The sequence below is a fragment of the Cygnus olor genome, chromosome 2, assembly GCF_009769625.2.
Source record: "Cygnus olor isolate bCygOlo1 chromosome 2, bCygOlo1.pri.v2, whole genome shotgun sequence".
Lineage (NCBI taxonomy): Eukaryota > Metazoa > Chordata > Aves > Anseriformes > Anatidae > Cygnus > Cygnus olor.
The window spans coordinates 101,613,703-101,627,307 of NC_049170.1; the positions used below are offsets into that span (position 1 = coordinate 101,613,703).

At 35.9% G+C, this 13,605-nt stretch overlaps 1 protein-coding gene across 2 annotated transcripts in view; it reads right to left on the minus strand.

Moving 5' to 3' along the window:
• Window positions 1-13,605, minus strand: part of DOK6 (docking protein 6) — a 248,444-nt gene that overhangs the window by 144,040 nt on the left and 90,799 nt on the right. For both annotated transcript variants that reach the window (XM_040549753.1, XM_040549754.1), the window contains exon 2: window positions 6,402-6,509. In XM_040549753.1, coding sequence (XP_040405687.1) covers window positions 6,402-6,509 — 108 coding nt within the window. The remainder of the gene's footprint in view (window positions 1-6,401; window positions 6,510-13,605) is intronic.

Consider the following 13,605-nt stretch of genomic DNA (forward strand, 5'->3'; position numbering starts at 1 on the left):
ATTTGAATTTCAAATTTCCTTCTGTGAAGAAGTAAAAATTAGGTAGTTTTGTGCCAATTTTCACAATATTGTTCTTTATTACATTGTAAATCCTCCCTCACTATAAAATCCAAAACTTAAATGAAACTGTTAGTACTTGTAAGGCTTATTATATTTCACCTGTCTTTATTAAAAGAAAGTAAATTACAGTGACAAACTTGTCTGCCCTCCCTGGTACACCATAACATGATGTTTGTATGTCTGCTTCCTTTTAGTACACAAGGAAGTATGCCTCTTCCCATTTCTACATCAAAATAGTAAACATTCCCTCCCTCCCCCCCCCCCCCCCCCCCCCCGCAACACACTCACACATAATTCAGAGTAATGAAAAAAATTGTCCAAAAAGAAAAAAAAAACATCATCACCTAATGTTCTTTGCTGATGTTAGCAAATAGCATGCTAGATAATTAGGTCTTTAACATTTGTAATGAACCTTATGTTGTATACCTACATTCTCCAATTAAATAATGAAAATAGATACACAAAATATTGGGAAACTACAACAACAACAAAACAAAGACAGACTCAAATGCTGAAGGCTAGGAAAGGAACATATACATATTACATTGAATACGAGTTCTATAGGTCTAGTCTACCATGTTGTCTTCTTGTTGTTTGTATGGCAGTGAGTCCCACCAGGTCTGATTCTGAAGCTGTGTGTTAACACAAATATACCTACATGTTTACTGGTAGCCCTTCTATACATATTATGATACACATTGTGTTGATTACATGATCACATTTGATTTTTCCTATTTTTCACCTCGGAAAAAATCACAGAATCACAAAATGAATTGAGGTTCGAAGGGACCTCTGGAGGTTGTCTGGTCCAAACCCCCTGGCTTGAGCAGGGTCACGTAGAACCTGTTGTCCAGGGTCATATCCAGACAGCCTTTATCTCTCTTCAAGGATGGAAACACTACAATCTATCTGGGCAACCTGTGCCAGTTCTTGGTTAGCATCACAGTGAAAAAGTACTTTCTGATGTTCAGAAGCCACCTGCTTTTCAGTTTGTGTCCAATCTCCTTTGTCCTGTCACTGGACACCAATGAAAAAAGCCTAGCTCCATCTTCTTACACACCCTCATTAAGAGGGTTTAAAAATTATTTTTTATTCTCATGATTTCATACATTTTTTTCCACAGTGGTAACACCCTAGCTTCCCTCAGCATTTTTACATAATGGTCAGCACACAAATATGCTTTACACTGATGGTTTCAGAAATATTAATTTCCTTTCACACCTTCCTCACTTCTGAGAGGTGAAGATTATATTGACAAGGAAGAACAGAGCAACTGTATGGTGAAAACAAATGAAAGTCAAAAAAATGTCCTTTAAACTTTCAATTTGAATTTGAGACACCCAGGATTCAACTTCTCAACAATACTTATATTAAAAGGAGTGCTTAGTAAGTGTGATTCCCCACAGCAGCACCCAGTTGTTTTAAAATCTCAATCACTTTTTTGATCTCTCCACTAGGAGCAGTGGAGACCTCCTTTAGAGACCTCACTTCCCATCTCTCTTCTCAGAAGTACCTCTCCACCAGATTCATCTGCGTATGTGGCACTAAAGCACTCCCAAACACAGGCTCTTCTTATTTCAGCACTTGCCGCTCCTGGCAAATGACTGAGAAATGCACCCATCCGAATTACCAAAACAAATGAGGCAGTGTTATTAGAGAGAAATTTGCTTTCGTGCAAAAAATCTGAATGACCCCACTTAATATGCATCCATCCTGCTGCACTGATACTCTTTACCCCAGAAATGACTGAGCTGAAGAGACAAACTATGTCCATACTGTTTGCCTTCTTGTCACCCTCCCTCCCATTATCTGATTTTTACTTCTGTATCAGTCTCTGGTTTTGTGTAAAATCAGCTAGAAGGGATTTCAGTTTACCCTTAAAAATACACACACTCTTCAACATCTTTTGGTTCCATTTTTTTCTTCAGCATTTCTCATCTCAGCTTCTCCTAGATCAACCAGGTTTCCATCTGCTGGAAGCTCTTGATGTTTTAGGTGATGGAGCCAGTCTCTATTCATTTGTGCCCAGTGAGAGGATGAGAGGCAATGGGCACAAACTGAAGCACAAGAAGTTTTCCTGAATATGAGAGGACACGTCTTTACTCTGAGGGTGACAGAGTGCTGGAACAGGCTGCCCAAACAGGTTGTGAAGTCTCCTTCTCTGGAGATATTCAAAACCAACCTGGATGCCATCCTGCACAATGCTCTAGGTGATCCTGCTTGGCAGGGGGGTTGGACTAGGTGATCTTCAGAGGTCCCTTCCAACCTCAGCCATTCTGTGATTCTCCCAGATATCTAATCAATAAGGAGTTCTCATAGAGTGCCAGTGCTTTATTCTTTTACTTTTTTTTTTTTTTTTAAACCACCCTCTAACATTTGATCTATTTTTTCTCTAAGTTTTAATTCAACAATTTCCTTTTCCATGTTACCTAGATGTAAGAGGTACATACAGAGAATGTCTCTGTGATCTCATCTCAAATACCTAACCCTTCAGAAATGACAAGTAGTTGTTAGAGTGAATGTCAGGTGTTAGCCCTGAAATAACTGGCGGGAACACATTTCATTACTCAAGAGAGAAAATTATCTGAATTTCTATCACACATAAAGCTTTACAGATGACATGAGACATTTTAGCTGTCAAAGTCAGAAGTGTTTCTAACAAACATGCACAAAATACAAGTTTACAAAGTCTTTAAATCTAGCCAAAACATGGCTAGATTTTCATAGGAAAAGCAGACTATACATAACTGACACACACACCATCATGTCCTCAACTGTAAAGCAATAACACTAGAGCAGTTCAAAGAAAAGGTCTCTTGAGACTGTTTTAAAAGACACTAGGAAGATTAAGTATATTTTTTTCCATCACTAGAAATAACTGAAATATACTCAGGAGAGGACAGGACCAGTTTGACACAATGCAAGCAGCACAGGGATTATATCAAGAACTTGTAGACACTTTAATGACGCATACTTCACAGTTCACAGACCCTTGGCTAACATCTGGTCCAACCTTGAAAGCAGGGCATTAGATAAGGATACACAGGACCCTAAAAAGCTAGTTCTTCAATTTTTCCAGTGCATAGATACTGACATCTCTGCCCAGCCTGCTGTTATGTTTAATTGTTCCTATGGTGAATTTCTTTTTTCCTGTTATATCTAGAGAATTTCCCCTGAAGAAAGCTCTACCCATTGTCTCTTTCCCCATGCCTCCTCGTGAAGAGAGTATTTCCATGTCTGTTCTCTTCAGAACTGGAAGGGTTAACAGAAAGATCTCTCATACTGAGGGAAATAAGTCAGTAAGTCCTGAAGTGTAAGCCAGACCTCTTATACTTCAGGCTTTTCTTGTCTGTGCTCCAAGATAGCAATATCTTGTCAGAGACAGACCCAACTCCTAGAACCTTCATTTTACATGAACATTATTTACCTCATTAGTAAGAAAATGTGTGCATTAACTGGAGATTTTACAAGAAATGGAAGAGTCCACATCAATTCCCACAACGGACTACCATTAGTAATTCAGCTACACTGTTCTTAAGTTCCCTTTGGCCTCCTGAATGAATTTGTTCTCCATACTTTGTTAATGACCATACTGCCTAACTGGGGTTGAGTGCCTATGATCAAGTTTATCATTTGGATGTACAACTTTTTTTTTTTTTTTTTGGCAAACCTATTGCTCCTGATGTACTGGAACCTGCACTTATAACCAGTTTTGACTCTTGTTACTATTTGTTCTTCAAGCTCTACTTTGTTCTTTCTAAATCTACTCTGATCTTTCTAATTCTGTTCCAACAATTAATTGGTCAACTTTATTACGCTTTCTACCCTGTTTGGATACACTTCAGATTTTTAAGTTTTTTTTCTTATCTCTAATAACTTTTTCACAATATTACTTAGCCATTCTGACTTCTTTTAAGCCTCCTGCAACCCTTTCTTAAGGGTTAGCCCTAACAGGCTTAACCCTTAACAGTACCTTAACAGGTACTCTCTGATCAGCATGCTTCCAAAGCCTGAAAGAATTTTACATTTCACATACCTTCTACTTTCTTCCACAAAAAAAAAAAAAAAAAAGAGAGAGAGAGAGAGAGAGAGAGAAAGCCTGCTATTTCTTCCCTCTTTTAAGTTGGTAAACTTGTGGTGTCTTTTTTCATCCTTTTCTGATACTGTAAGAACAGCTCCCAAGAACATTACCATCCCTGGGATGGATATGGAACTATTGCCACTTTATGTCCTCTTTGGAATAATGGGAGTAAACACAGCTGTTTTATACAACCTCTACAACGAATGTTCAAGGGAAAACAATACAGCTAGGCCTACTTACCTGAGCAAGAGTGTAATGATTTAAATTTACAATAATGATAAGTTATAATTAGATGCCAGAAACTGGAATGTTTAAACTAATTCACTGTTACTGTCAGGAGGCACTTGTCTTTAAGGACTGATGCCATTACTGGTATTTACAACAGCAACTAAAAAATCACTAGGAAAAACAAAGCAATGCGTAATAGCATTAGAGAATTTACAAAATAACAAATAAATCCAGATAATGTCTGGATGCAAGAAAACAAGTAAACAAACAAAGAACAACAAAAAACAGTCAGTTTTCTATAGAGGTCAGATTATCTCCACATTAATAAATATTTATTTAGGATATGTAAAACAGAAGATTTTAGATCCTAGCTTTGTACTACTAGGCCAGTTTTTAAAATTTATTTTATTTTTTTCCTACAGTGCCTTCTGTAATTTGCATTGCCCAGTCAGTACACAGGTCTATCACATGAGTGTAGGACACATGCAGCCATCTAGGTGAAGTACCTTTGTGTTTAAAACACAAATTTGATTTAAGTTGCATTTCAAGTTCAAATATCTGTGGAAAAGTGGAGATGCTTAAGATCTTGATGATTTACTTACTAGGGAAGTGTGTTCCTGGATACTGATTTGAATGCAGATAAATGAAAGGTATCAATTTTTCACTTGTTTCTACTTGAAATGTAAAATTTCCTCCTGTAACTCTTTGCATGAGAAAGAAAACATGCACCATTCAGCCTTGTAAGGCTATGTGCTATTCACAGACCCTCTCCCAGAGTAACCTAGAGTGATCTGAAGGACACGAGTTGCTAGAGAAACCCAGTAAGTTTTGGGCCACTTCTGTACCACCTCTTTCTTCTACCAGTTACAAAGAGATTAGATGGCAATAAAGATCTCTGTGTTGATGTAAATAATTCTAATATTCACATTAGGTCATAATGAGTCTTTCACCCTTTCAAGCATGTTTTCTCTTCATACGGAGTCAGGTTTGCAACCTATATATTAATCCTCCTTAACAAAAACAGCAACAACAACAACAACAACAAACGTCTTTCATTTCTTCAATATAAAATATTTTTTTCATTGTTTCTTAGACTTCAGAGTTACCCTTCTTCAGCTCTGCACGCCAGATACCCTGCTTCCAATATATTTTGTAAAAAAATAAAGAAACAGAATTTCAACACACGGGCTAACATTTTGCACTGGATAACAATAAACATTTTTTGATCTATTTAAAAATATAACAAAGCAATAAGAAGCTCTAGAAAAAAAAAAAAGAGAGAGAGAATGGGGATATTTATATTTGCTCTCATAATGACCTGCACTGTTCCTTCAATAGTAACACTCAAATAGTAAAAAATTAGTATTCATAACTCATGCACATCTCCTTCATCACTTCTCCATTTAGCAGAATGGAGGCAATTGAGGAGAAAGCTCTCAAATAGTTATTATGAAATAATAATAATAATAATAAAATATTTTAAAAAGACATCAAGCCTGAGGATGTGATTCAGAGATCCTGTTTTCCAACACAAACATGGCAAACAAAGCAGGGAGAATCTCATTTAGTAAATCCTATACTTTTACACTTAAAAATCCTTGCTGTTCACAAAGCTTGTGAGTTTTGAAGAGTTCTGGGGAAAAAAAATACTTATTCAATGAGTGTTGCCATTACAACTGAGGCATTCATCATCTTCAGAACTCAGTCAATACTTAATAAATAATGGCTAAAATTTGATTAGGCAGACCATTTTACACATTTACAAAATACTAATATTTAATGAAGAAGAACCATGAATTTGTCACGTCATACACATTGGGGCTTTTGTGCTCATCAGTAAAAAAATAACTGTAATATTTGACCTGCATTGCTGAGATACAGAGAAAGTTTACTGTGTTTTTAGTGTCAGGGTCAGGTTTTCAACCTGATTCCCAGTGTATTAGTTGCAAACTAGACATATCAAGAATACACTCTTCCCATGGAAGAGTGGTAGACAGCCAGTGCTTCAGTTCACTAGAAAGGCATGATTTACCTTATGGAAGTTCCTGAAATATGCTGCCTTCTCATCTGGAAACTTTTCTAGCCTCCTTGGCCCTTTACTGGAAGCCTTCTTGAAAACCAGCCAACATCGTCTGAAAATCTGGAAACAAAATCAATGGATTATATTAGCTTTTCTTTAGAGGTAGAAATTATCACAAATGCATTCAGTTACGTAATTAACTTAGCATGAAATTTTAAAGCCACCATATTTTATTTTAAATGGCCAGAAAACTCTGAAATATCAATTCTTTCTACACTAGTGATTCCAGTTCCTCAATTTATAGATATTGATTGTCAGTCTTTACAGACTTTGTTGCTTCAGTTTCTCACACATGCCAAATTTGGCAATTGCGGAGATGCAAGTAAATTCACGAACTTTGAACATGAAAAGAATTATAAGGCTGTCATTAGGGAAAGTGCTTTCAGATATCACTCTATGCATTTCTAGCTTTCATATTTATATTCTATTTCTAGTATCAATGCCATTGAGAAACATTTATTGCAGCTTTTAACATAACACGGTAATCATCAGCTACTATAGTCTTGTACACACAGAAAAAGAAACTCAAGGTAAAAATAAGTGACCATCGCTGGGCATCTATTTCTCTCACTTAATTCAATGACAAACTTTCTAAGGAAAAACTATGCAAATTATTACATTTTGGGAATGTAGTATAAAAGAAAATCATCCAAGAAGCGCAAACCAAAACATTTCAATCAAAACCTCACTAGATTTTGCTTAGAATGCATGTTTAAGACTATTTACCAAAGGTCTGATGATAGTGCCATAACCAGAAGTTTAAAATTAATCAAATAAGAAAACATTTGCAGTTCAAAGACAAGCTGATTAAGGCTAATCTTCTGGTCTATTTGAGCAAGTAAGGGATTATACATTAATCTGGTTTTAAGATCTATGGGAGTAGTTTACTTCATTTTCCTTTTCGGTAATTGCACAGCTCTGTGAAAAATATCATATGGAATTTTATGTTATTATTTTACTAGTACATTTAGAATAACACACAAAAAACATTAGCTAATGGTTCTCCCACCCATATATACAGAAGAGTCTTATTTCTTCAGAAATTCTACAGAATTTAATGACACGACAAAAGAACTGCAGTACTATTTAGTTTGGATCAGATCAAGCAAATCTAATATTAGCGAAAAAAGGAAAAAAAATCAGTGAAATAGGGGCAGGGAGATCTAAACTGAGTTTTCCTCTCATAGTGTGATATTTTCTAAACTGAGTAAAAGCAGCAAATACAGTGCCACTAAAATAATTAAGCTTATTTAACCATATTTTGATAGAAGAATACTGACACTATCCTGTTGTCATTATTTCAAATGAATGTTATCAGGCAAAACAAGTGTTTTCTTTTAAAAACCTACTAATTGGACTATAAGAACATTACATTTAAATATTAAGATTTTTAGAAGACAAAATAGCATATAATGAAAACCTCTGTAATTATACTTAAAAAGTATACAAATTTCTTTTTTTTTTTTTTTTTTTTTTTTTTCTAAGGTTGTAAAGTGGCAACTGTACAGCTGTACTTTCTACCTCAGAAAATACTTCACCTAACCTGGGGGAAAGAAAAGACAATATAATTATCTCCTGAAAAAATGGCATTGCACTGTGGGACATTATAAACCATTTTTATTAGGTAGCATTTTCTTCAAATAACCTCTTGGCAACACTGCAACTTATTTTACCAAAACTATAGCACTGCTCCCACAGTTGTCTTCTTATTAACCCATATTAACTCTTCACAGTGTTATGGTGTGAAAATCTCCACATTTGCAGGAGATGCAGAAGATTCACTTCTTTTTGAAGGGAATCCCTTTGACTCACTAGAAGCAATAGTGCCAACTGTCCTAAGAGGAAATATTTATCCATTTAATATGTGTTTCTTTTAATAATACTCCCAGCTCTTCTGGGAACTGTTCTTTTTTAGGCTATGTGTATTTTCAGTTCATCTCTCTTCCTCTGAGGATAGTATTTTCCTAAGTTCTTCACCAAGGTAAAAATCATTGCCTTCATTTCAAGTCTTCTATTGATTTCCATTATCTGCACCTTAATAGTTTACTGCCCTCACAGACATCTCTTTAGAAAAACAGATCAAGCCGCAGGCCTCATCATCAGTGACAGCAGGTTTTAGAACAGCCACAGAATCCTCATTTTACAGATGACCTGAATTTTGGACAGATGGTGATAAGGTAACAGAAATTTTATGTCAATTGACTGAGTTGTTTTATTATTTTTTTTTAATTATTATTATTTGTTTGTTTTTGTATCTACAACACAGTTATATTTTATTTTAATTTAAAATATCAGTTAGATCCAGTACCTCAGAAGCATGCCTAATAAACAGAAAGCTAGACAAGCTGACAGAGTCAAATTTCTTCCCAGGAGGATGAGAGTATCTTCCAGATAAAAGGTCATCTAATGCATACTCCGAAGCAATTCATTCAGTGACAAATGAGGAGGGTCTCCTGATTGGCAATTTCAGTCTTTTTTTCACTGGATATCAACCTGGGTGAGTGTGGAAGGGGTTCTGAGGGTCTGCCAGCTGAACTGACAGAATTCAAGGGGGAGGCTTTGACCGCACCCCCCCCCCCCCCCCCCCCTTTATTAGAGGTGTCTTCACAGTATCCATTGATGAGGGCCAAATGCCAGTTATCTTAAGGGATGCTCCTCATTAGGTCTAATCCCAGAGCTGTGTTGAACACAAAGGCTTTGGCATATATATGGGCTGTGGGAATGAATGGCTTTTGCTTTTAAAGCAGAACACTTTGAACTGCAAGAAGAAGGAACTCAAGTTTTACCTTTGGACTGCTACTGCTTTGGTTTATTGACAGCTGTTTTTTCCAGACCTCTAAGGAGAGGAAAGATCTGAAGAAAGCAATGGCTCACTCAGCACTCCTGATTTGGTGTGTATGTACACCAAGACACATCCTTGCATTTGATTTGATTTTTTTTTTTTAACCTACGATCACTTTTAAAACTGGTAAAAAAAAAAAACTTACACAGTTCCAGTGGATTTCAGCAGTATTTTATCCGATCACAACAGACAGTTTGTACCATAGTGCTTGAAAATGCATTAGCATATGAATTTACCTATAAATATGAATAAATAGGTGCAGATGCAAGCACACAGCAAACAAACATTTGCCTTTCATAAGGCACCTCATTGTTATACAGAAACCTACTCAATTATTCACAAACTATGAGATACTCTTTTATCCCTGGCCTAGTTTAAGATGCCATTGGCTGTAATCAAAACTTCTGAAAGACTTCTGAAGTCCTCAGATAATTGGGGTAGTCATTGTGAAGGAATTCAGCATCAGCCCTTTAACAACAGAGAGAATGATAACCACTTGCAGGTTTTGTCTCTATAATATTTAGTACTTCCTGTGAGATTTGTGTCTGTTTCTCAGACATGCATAGTTGAAGAAATGCCAAATATTTGATCATTCAATCAGTTTTACAGCATTCTTGGATAAGCATCCAGTTCAACAGAAGTAATTTAATAATTTTCTATGAAGGACAAAAAACAGTTTAATGACATACTAATTCTTTTTTTCCCAGAGAAATTCAGAAAGGTAACATTAAATATGTGCTGTATTGGGGTTTCCTTTTTATTAAAGTATCATTTATAAGGACCCAAACTAGTTCAGTACAAGTCCTGAGGAGGACTCTAATGAAACTACCTGCTGAGTCCGTGTCAGAGCAGAGTCTCTTCAAACAGAAATATTATTTCCTCTCTGTTTTGCAAGATGCCCACTGGGCAAAGCAGAAAAAACACTCCTCTCAACCCCACTATCTGTACACTTCCACATCAGTAAGCAATGGCACTAATTCAGCACATTTGTGGTCAGGTGAGAGCTGGTTCAGCTGCCACTTGCCATAGCACATAAGGACAATTTTAATGATGATGCAGAGGCTTTCAGGGGCAAGCAGCCTCTCTTGCTGAAGATGGACTCTGCATAGTCTTGTCCTGCAGCAAAGAAAAAGGAGTCCAGACCTGGAACAAAATAACCTTATCTCCCCAGAATGGTTCCTGAAATCTTTCTAGTCGAAAATTCAGCTTCCATTGCTACTTCATTTAATCTTTAGATATCCCCTTTTTATATTTTACTTAAAACACTGCTATAGACCAATTTATGATGAAAATCTCTGCTTAATCTCTCCTTAATTCACCTTACTGTTCCAGTGATGTTCTTATTTTTTTTAATATTATTGACTAATATATGCAAAAGTCTGGCCTCTGAATAGATCGCTATTCTTCACATCTGTACCACAGAGTTCTGTTTTATTATTGTCGTGGATATTCATAATAAATCTATTAAAGGACACATTACAGGATATCCATCGACTAAACTAGTTTTTTAGAAAAAAGGATTTTTTTTTTCCTTTTCCTAAAAGAATTTAAAAGAATTAGCTTGCTGTGGGAATCTTACATATGAGTTTCCATTTTCCAAAGACTTATAAAGTCTTTTAATACTCATTTACAAAGATGCAATGCCTGTCTTTATCCACAGCTGTAACTAATTGAGCTTTGACAGTCATAATTGATATTTAGAGAAGGGATTTTTATTGACAAGTCTCTACATGTTATTCCAGAAATTCCACCTAACACTCAAAAAAAATATATTTGTTTTTCATTCATTTTAACGTTTAAGTAATCATCCCCCCCCCAAAAAAAAAAAAAAAAGTTACAGTTGTATAGATCTGTAATCAGATCACTTAAGATTTCTTAAAGAGATACATTCTTCTGAAATCTCCGTCCCTCTATCCAATAGTACAAATGGCAATAATTTCCTCTACTATATTGGAAAACCACCTGATTTTCTGTCAGTAGAAACATGACAGCTGCAGAAACATTCGCCTCTTGAGAGAAGCAGCAGGGAGCCAGCTCTTAGCTACCAACAGAAACCATCACTGACCAGGACAGACTCCAAAGTATCGTTCATGGAGCTCTTTGCTAGAGAAATCCCAATGGTTCTCCCAGGAAGACACCTGCATACTAATATTCAGTCTTCGGTTTACATCTCATTATTTACAGAAGAGGCTGGCTGATTTATCCTCCCTTACTTTCCATGTGCAGAGGTCTCTTATTAGATGACACATCTGCAGTAAAAGCCCTAAAACATTAAAAGTTTAAATTGACTTTGTTAGTTTTCTCCATTAAAAGCGGATAAAGTTTTTATGGGGTATGTAAGAGAAATACAATATGTCATGAGATTAAAAAACAAAGACCGACAACAACAAAAAAGCACCTTGACACTCAAATTAAAAAAATGTACCATTCATTGTAATAAAAATTAAAACAGTTGTCACAATAAAGTCATACTTAACCATTGTTTTGACACCACCGCTTGTTGTTGTTGTTGTTTTGATTCTCCCATGTATACTTTGGCAAAGGGAGAAGAGATGAGAGGTGACATTTCACTGCTTCAGCGGAACTACACGTTGCACATTTAAATAAAATTTAAAAGGTACTGAAGAAGTTATTGTCTGTGAAAAGGCCTAAGAGAAAATGAGAAGACAAAAATCACTCATGCCTCAGCTAAAGAGCAAATTATAAGATGTGAACTATTGCTGAATAAAGTCAACAGATTAAAAAAAAAGAAGTCACCATTGGAGTCCATCTACCTGTTACCAATACTATGCATTAACAAGATAGAAGCAAGTATTGTTGTAACAACACATGCCATTCCTCCCCCCTTTGGTTTCTGGGCACATTTGAAATGAAGGTGCCCCAGAAACATTGTTTCTCCTGTCTTGACCAGCACAGATTTTACTGCCTACTTTTCTGAATTACAGTTACCACAGCACCCAGCAGGTATTTTACCAATGGCAAACTTCAATCTGGATGACAAAGCCAACAAGGAGAAATAATCCAGGTACAGCACTGAGCTTCCAAATGGGCACAGAGCAGTAGGAATCAAGGGTACTGCCCCTTAACCCCATGCTAAGAAGTTGCCCACTTCCCCACAGACAAGCAGGGTTTCCCCACGGCCATCTGACACCCACCAATCTCTGCTCAAGCAGGAAGCAAGGCAAAAATAACCTACATCCCTGATCAAATGTGTGAGGTTACTTGCTTCTGTCATTAGCTCTGGGATGTGGGGCTGTTTGTTCTTTACCACAAGATACAAAAACCCTTAGGAACATTTTTTTTTTTTTCATTGATTTTAACTTTCCACTCTCTCTTGTCTATTTCAATATATTTTCTTCAAACATTGCCAAAGTGTCTATCACAAAACATTCACAGTAGGAGCAAAACTGCTTAAACTGTAAAGCCAGGATTCAAAAATCACAGATATATCCTAAAATGATCACTAGTAATGCCTGTAATAAGTAAATATTGTCTGAAGATGTGTTGTTGAAGGCTGTCAAATATGGAAAGATTCATCATGTATTATATCCTTGCTCTTGCTCTTGAGCTTTATTTTATTATCCTACTTAGGAAGCAAAGATAAGCCTGTAGTTTAGAAACCTTGTAGTATGACATTCTACAAGGTTATAGAAGACAATTAGGCCTTAGATCATTTTGGTGTCACAGTTCAAATCCTAAATATTTTTATAGCATATTTTTATTATTCTTATTTTCCAGATTGCAAACATGATGGCATTTAAAAATAGGAATAGAAGAAATATAGAAACATCTGCCACAAACTCAGATTAGATCAATCCTTGTGGGCTTGATTGCAGTCAGTGAGAATTATGATGGTTAAAGATGATTACGGACAATTCACCCAGTTATACTATATATATGTCACTTTTCTATAACATACCATTACAGATTCATATACATGTTTATAATATACTATAATTTGTGGTTTTATAGTCACAGGCTATATATGTAATCCATAAGATTTATTTTACTATTAGAGAGTTCTGTGAAATCAAAGCACACCATAGTAATTTTTTCTTCTTTTGGGGGAAACAAGAGGGGGATACATATCTGGAAAGACTTGCATGTTGTATTCTTCTGAATAGTGATTTATTTTTATTTTTTATTTTTTTTTACCCTTAGGTACCTACAGCTTAAAAACTCGGCATCATTATTTTGCTTCAAAGCACCAGCTGGGCAGTTCAAGGATAGAAGGACAACAAAGAATGCACTCAGATTTCATAGCATTCTGCACCTCCACAGAATTTACCACTTTTTATTTGAATCAATTATTTT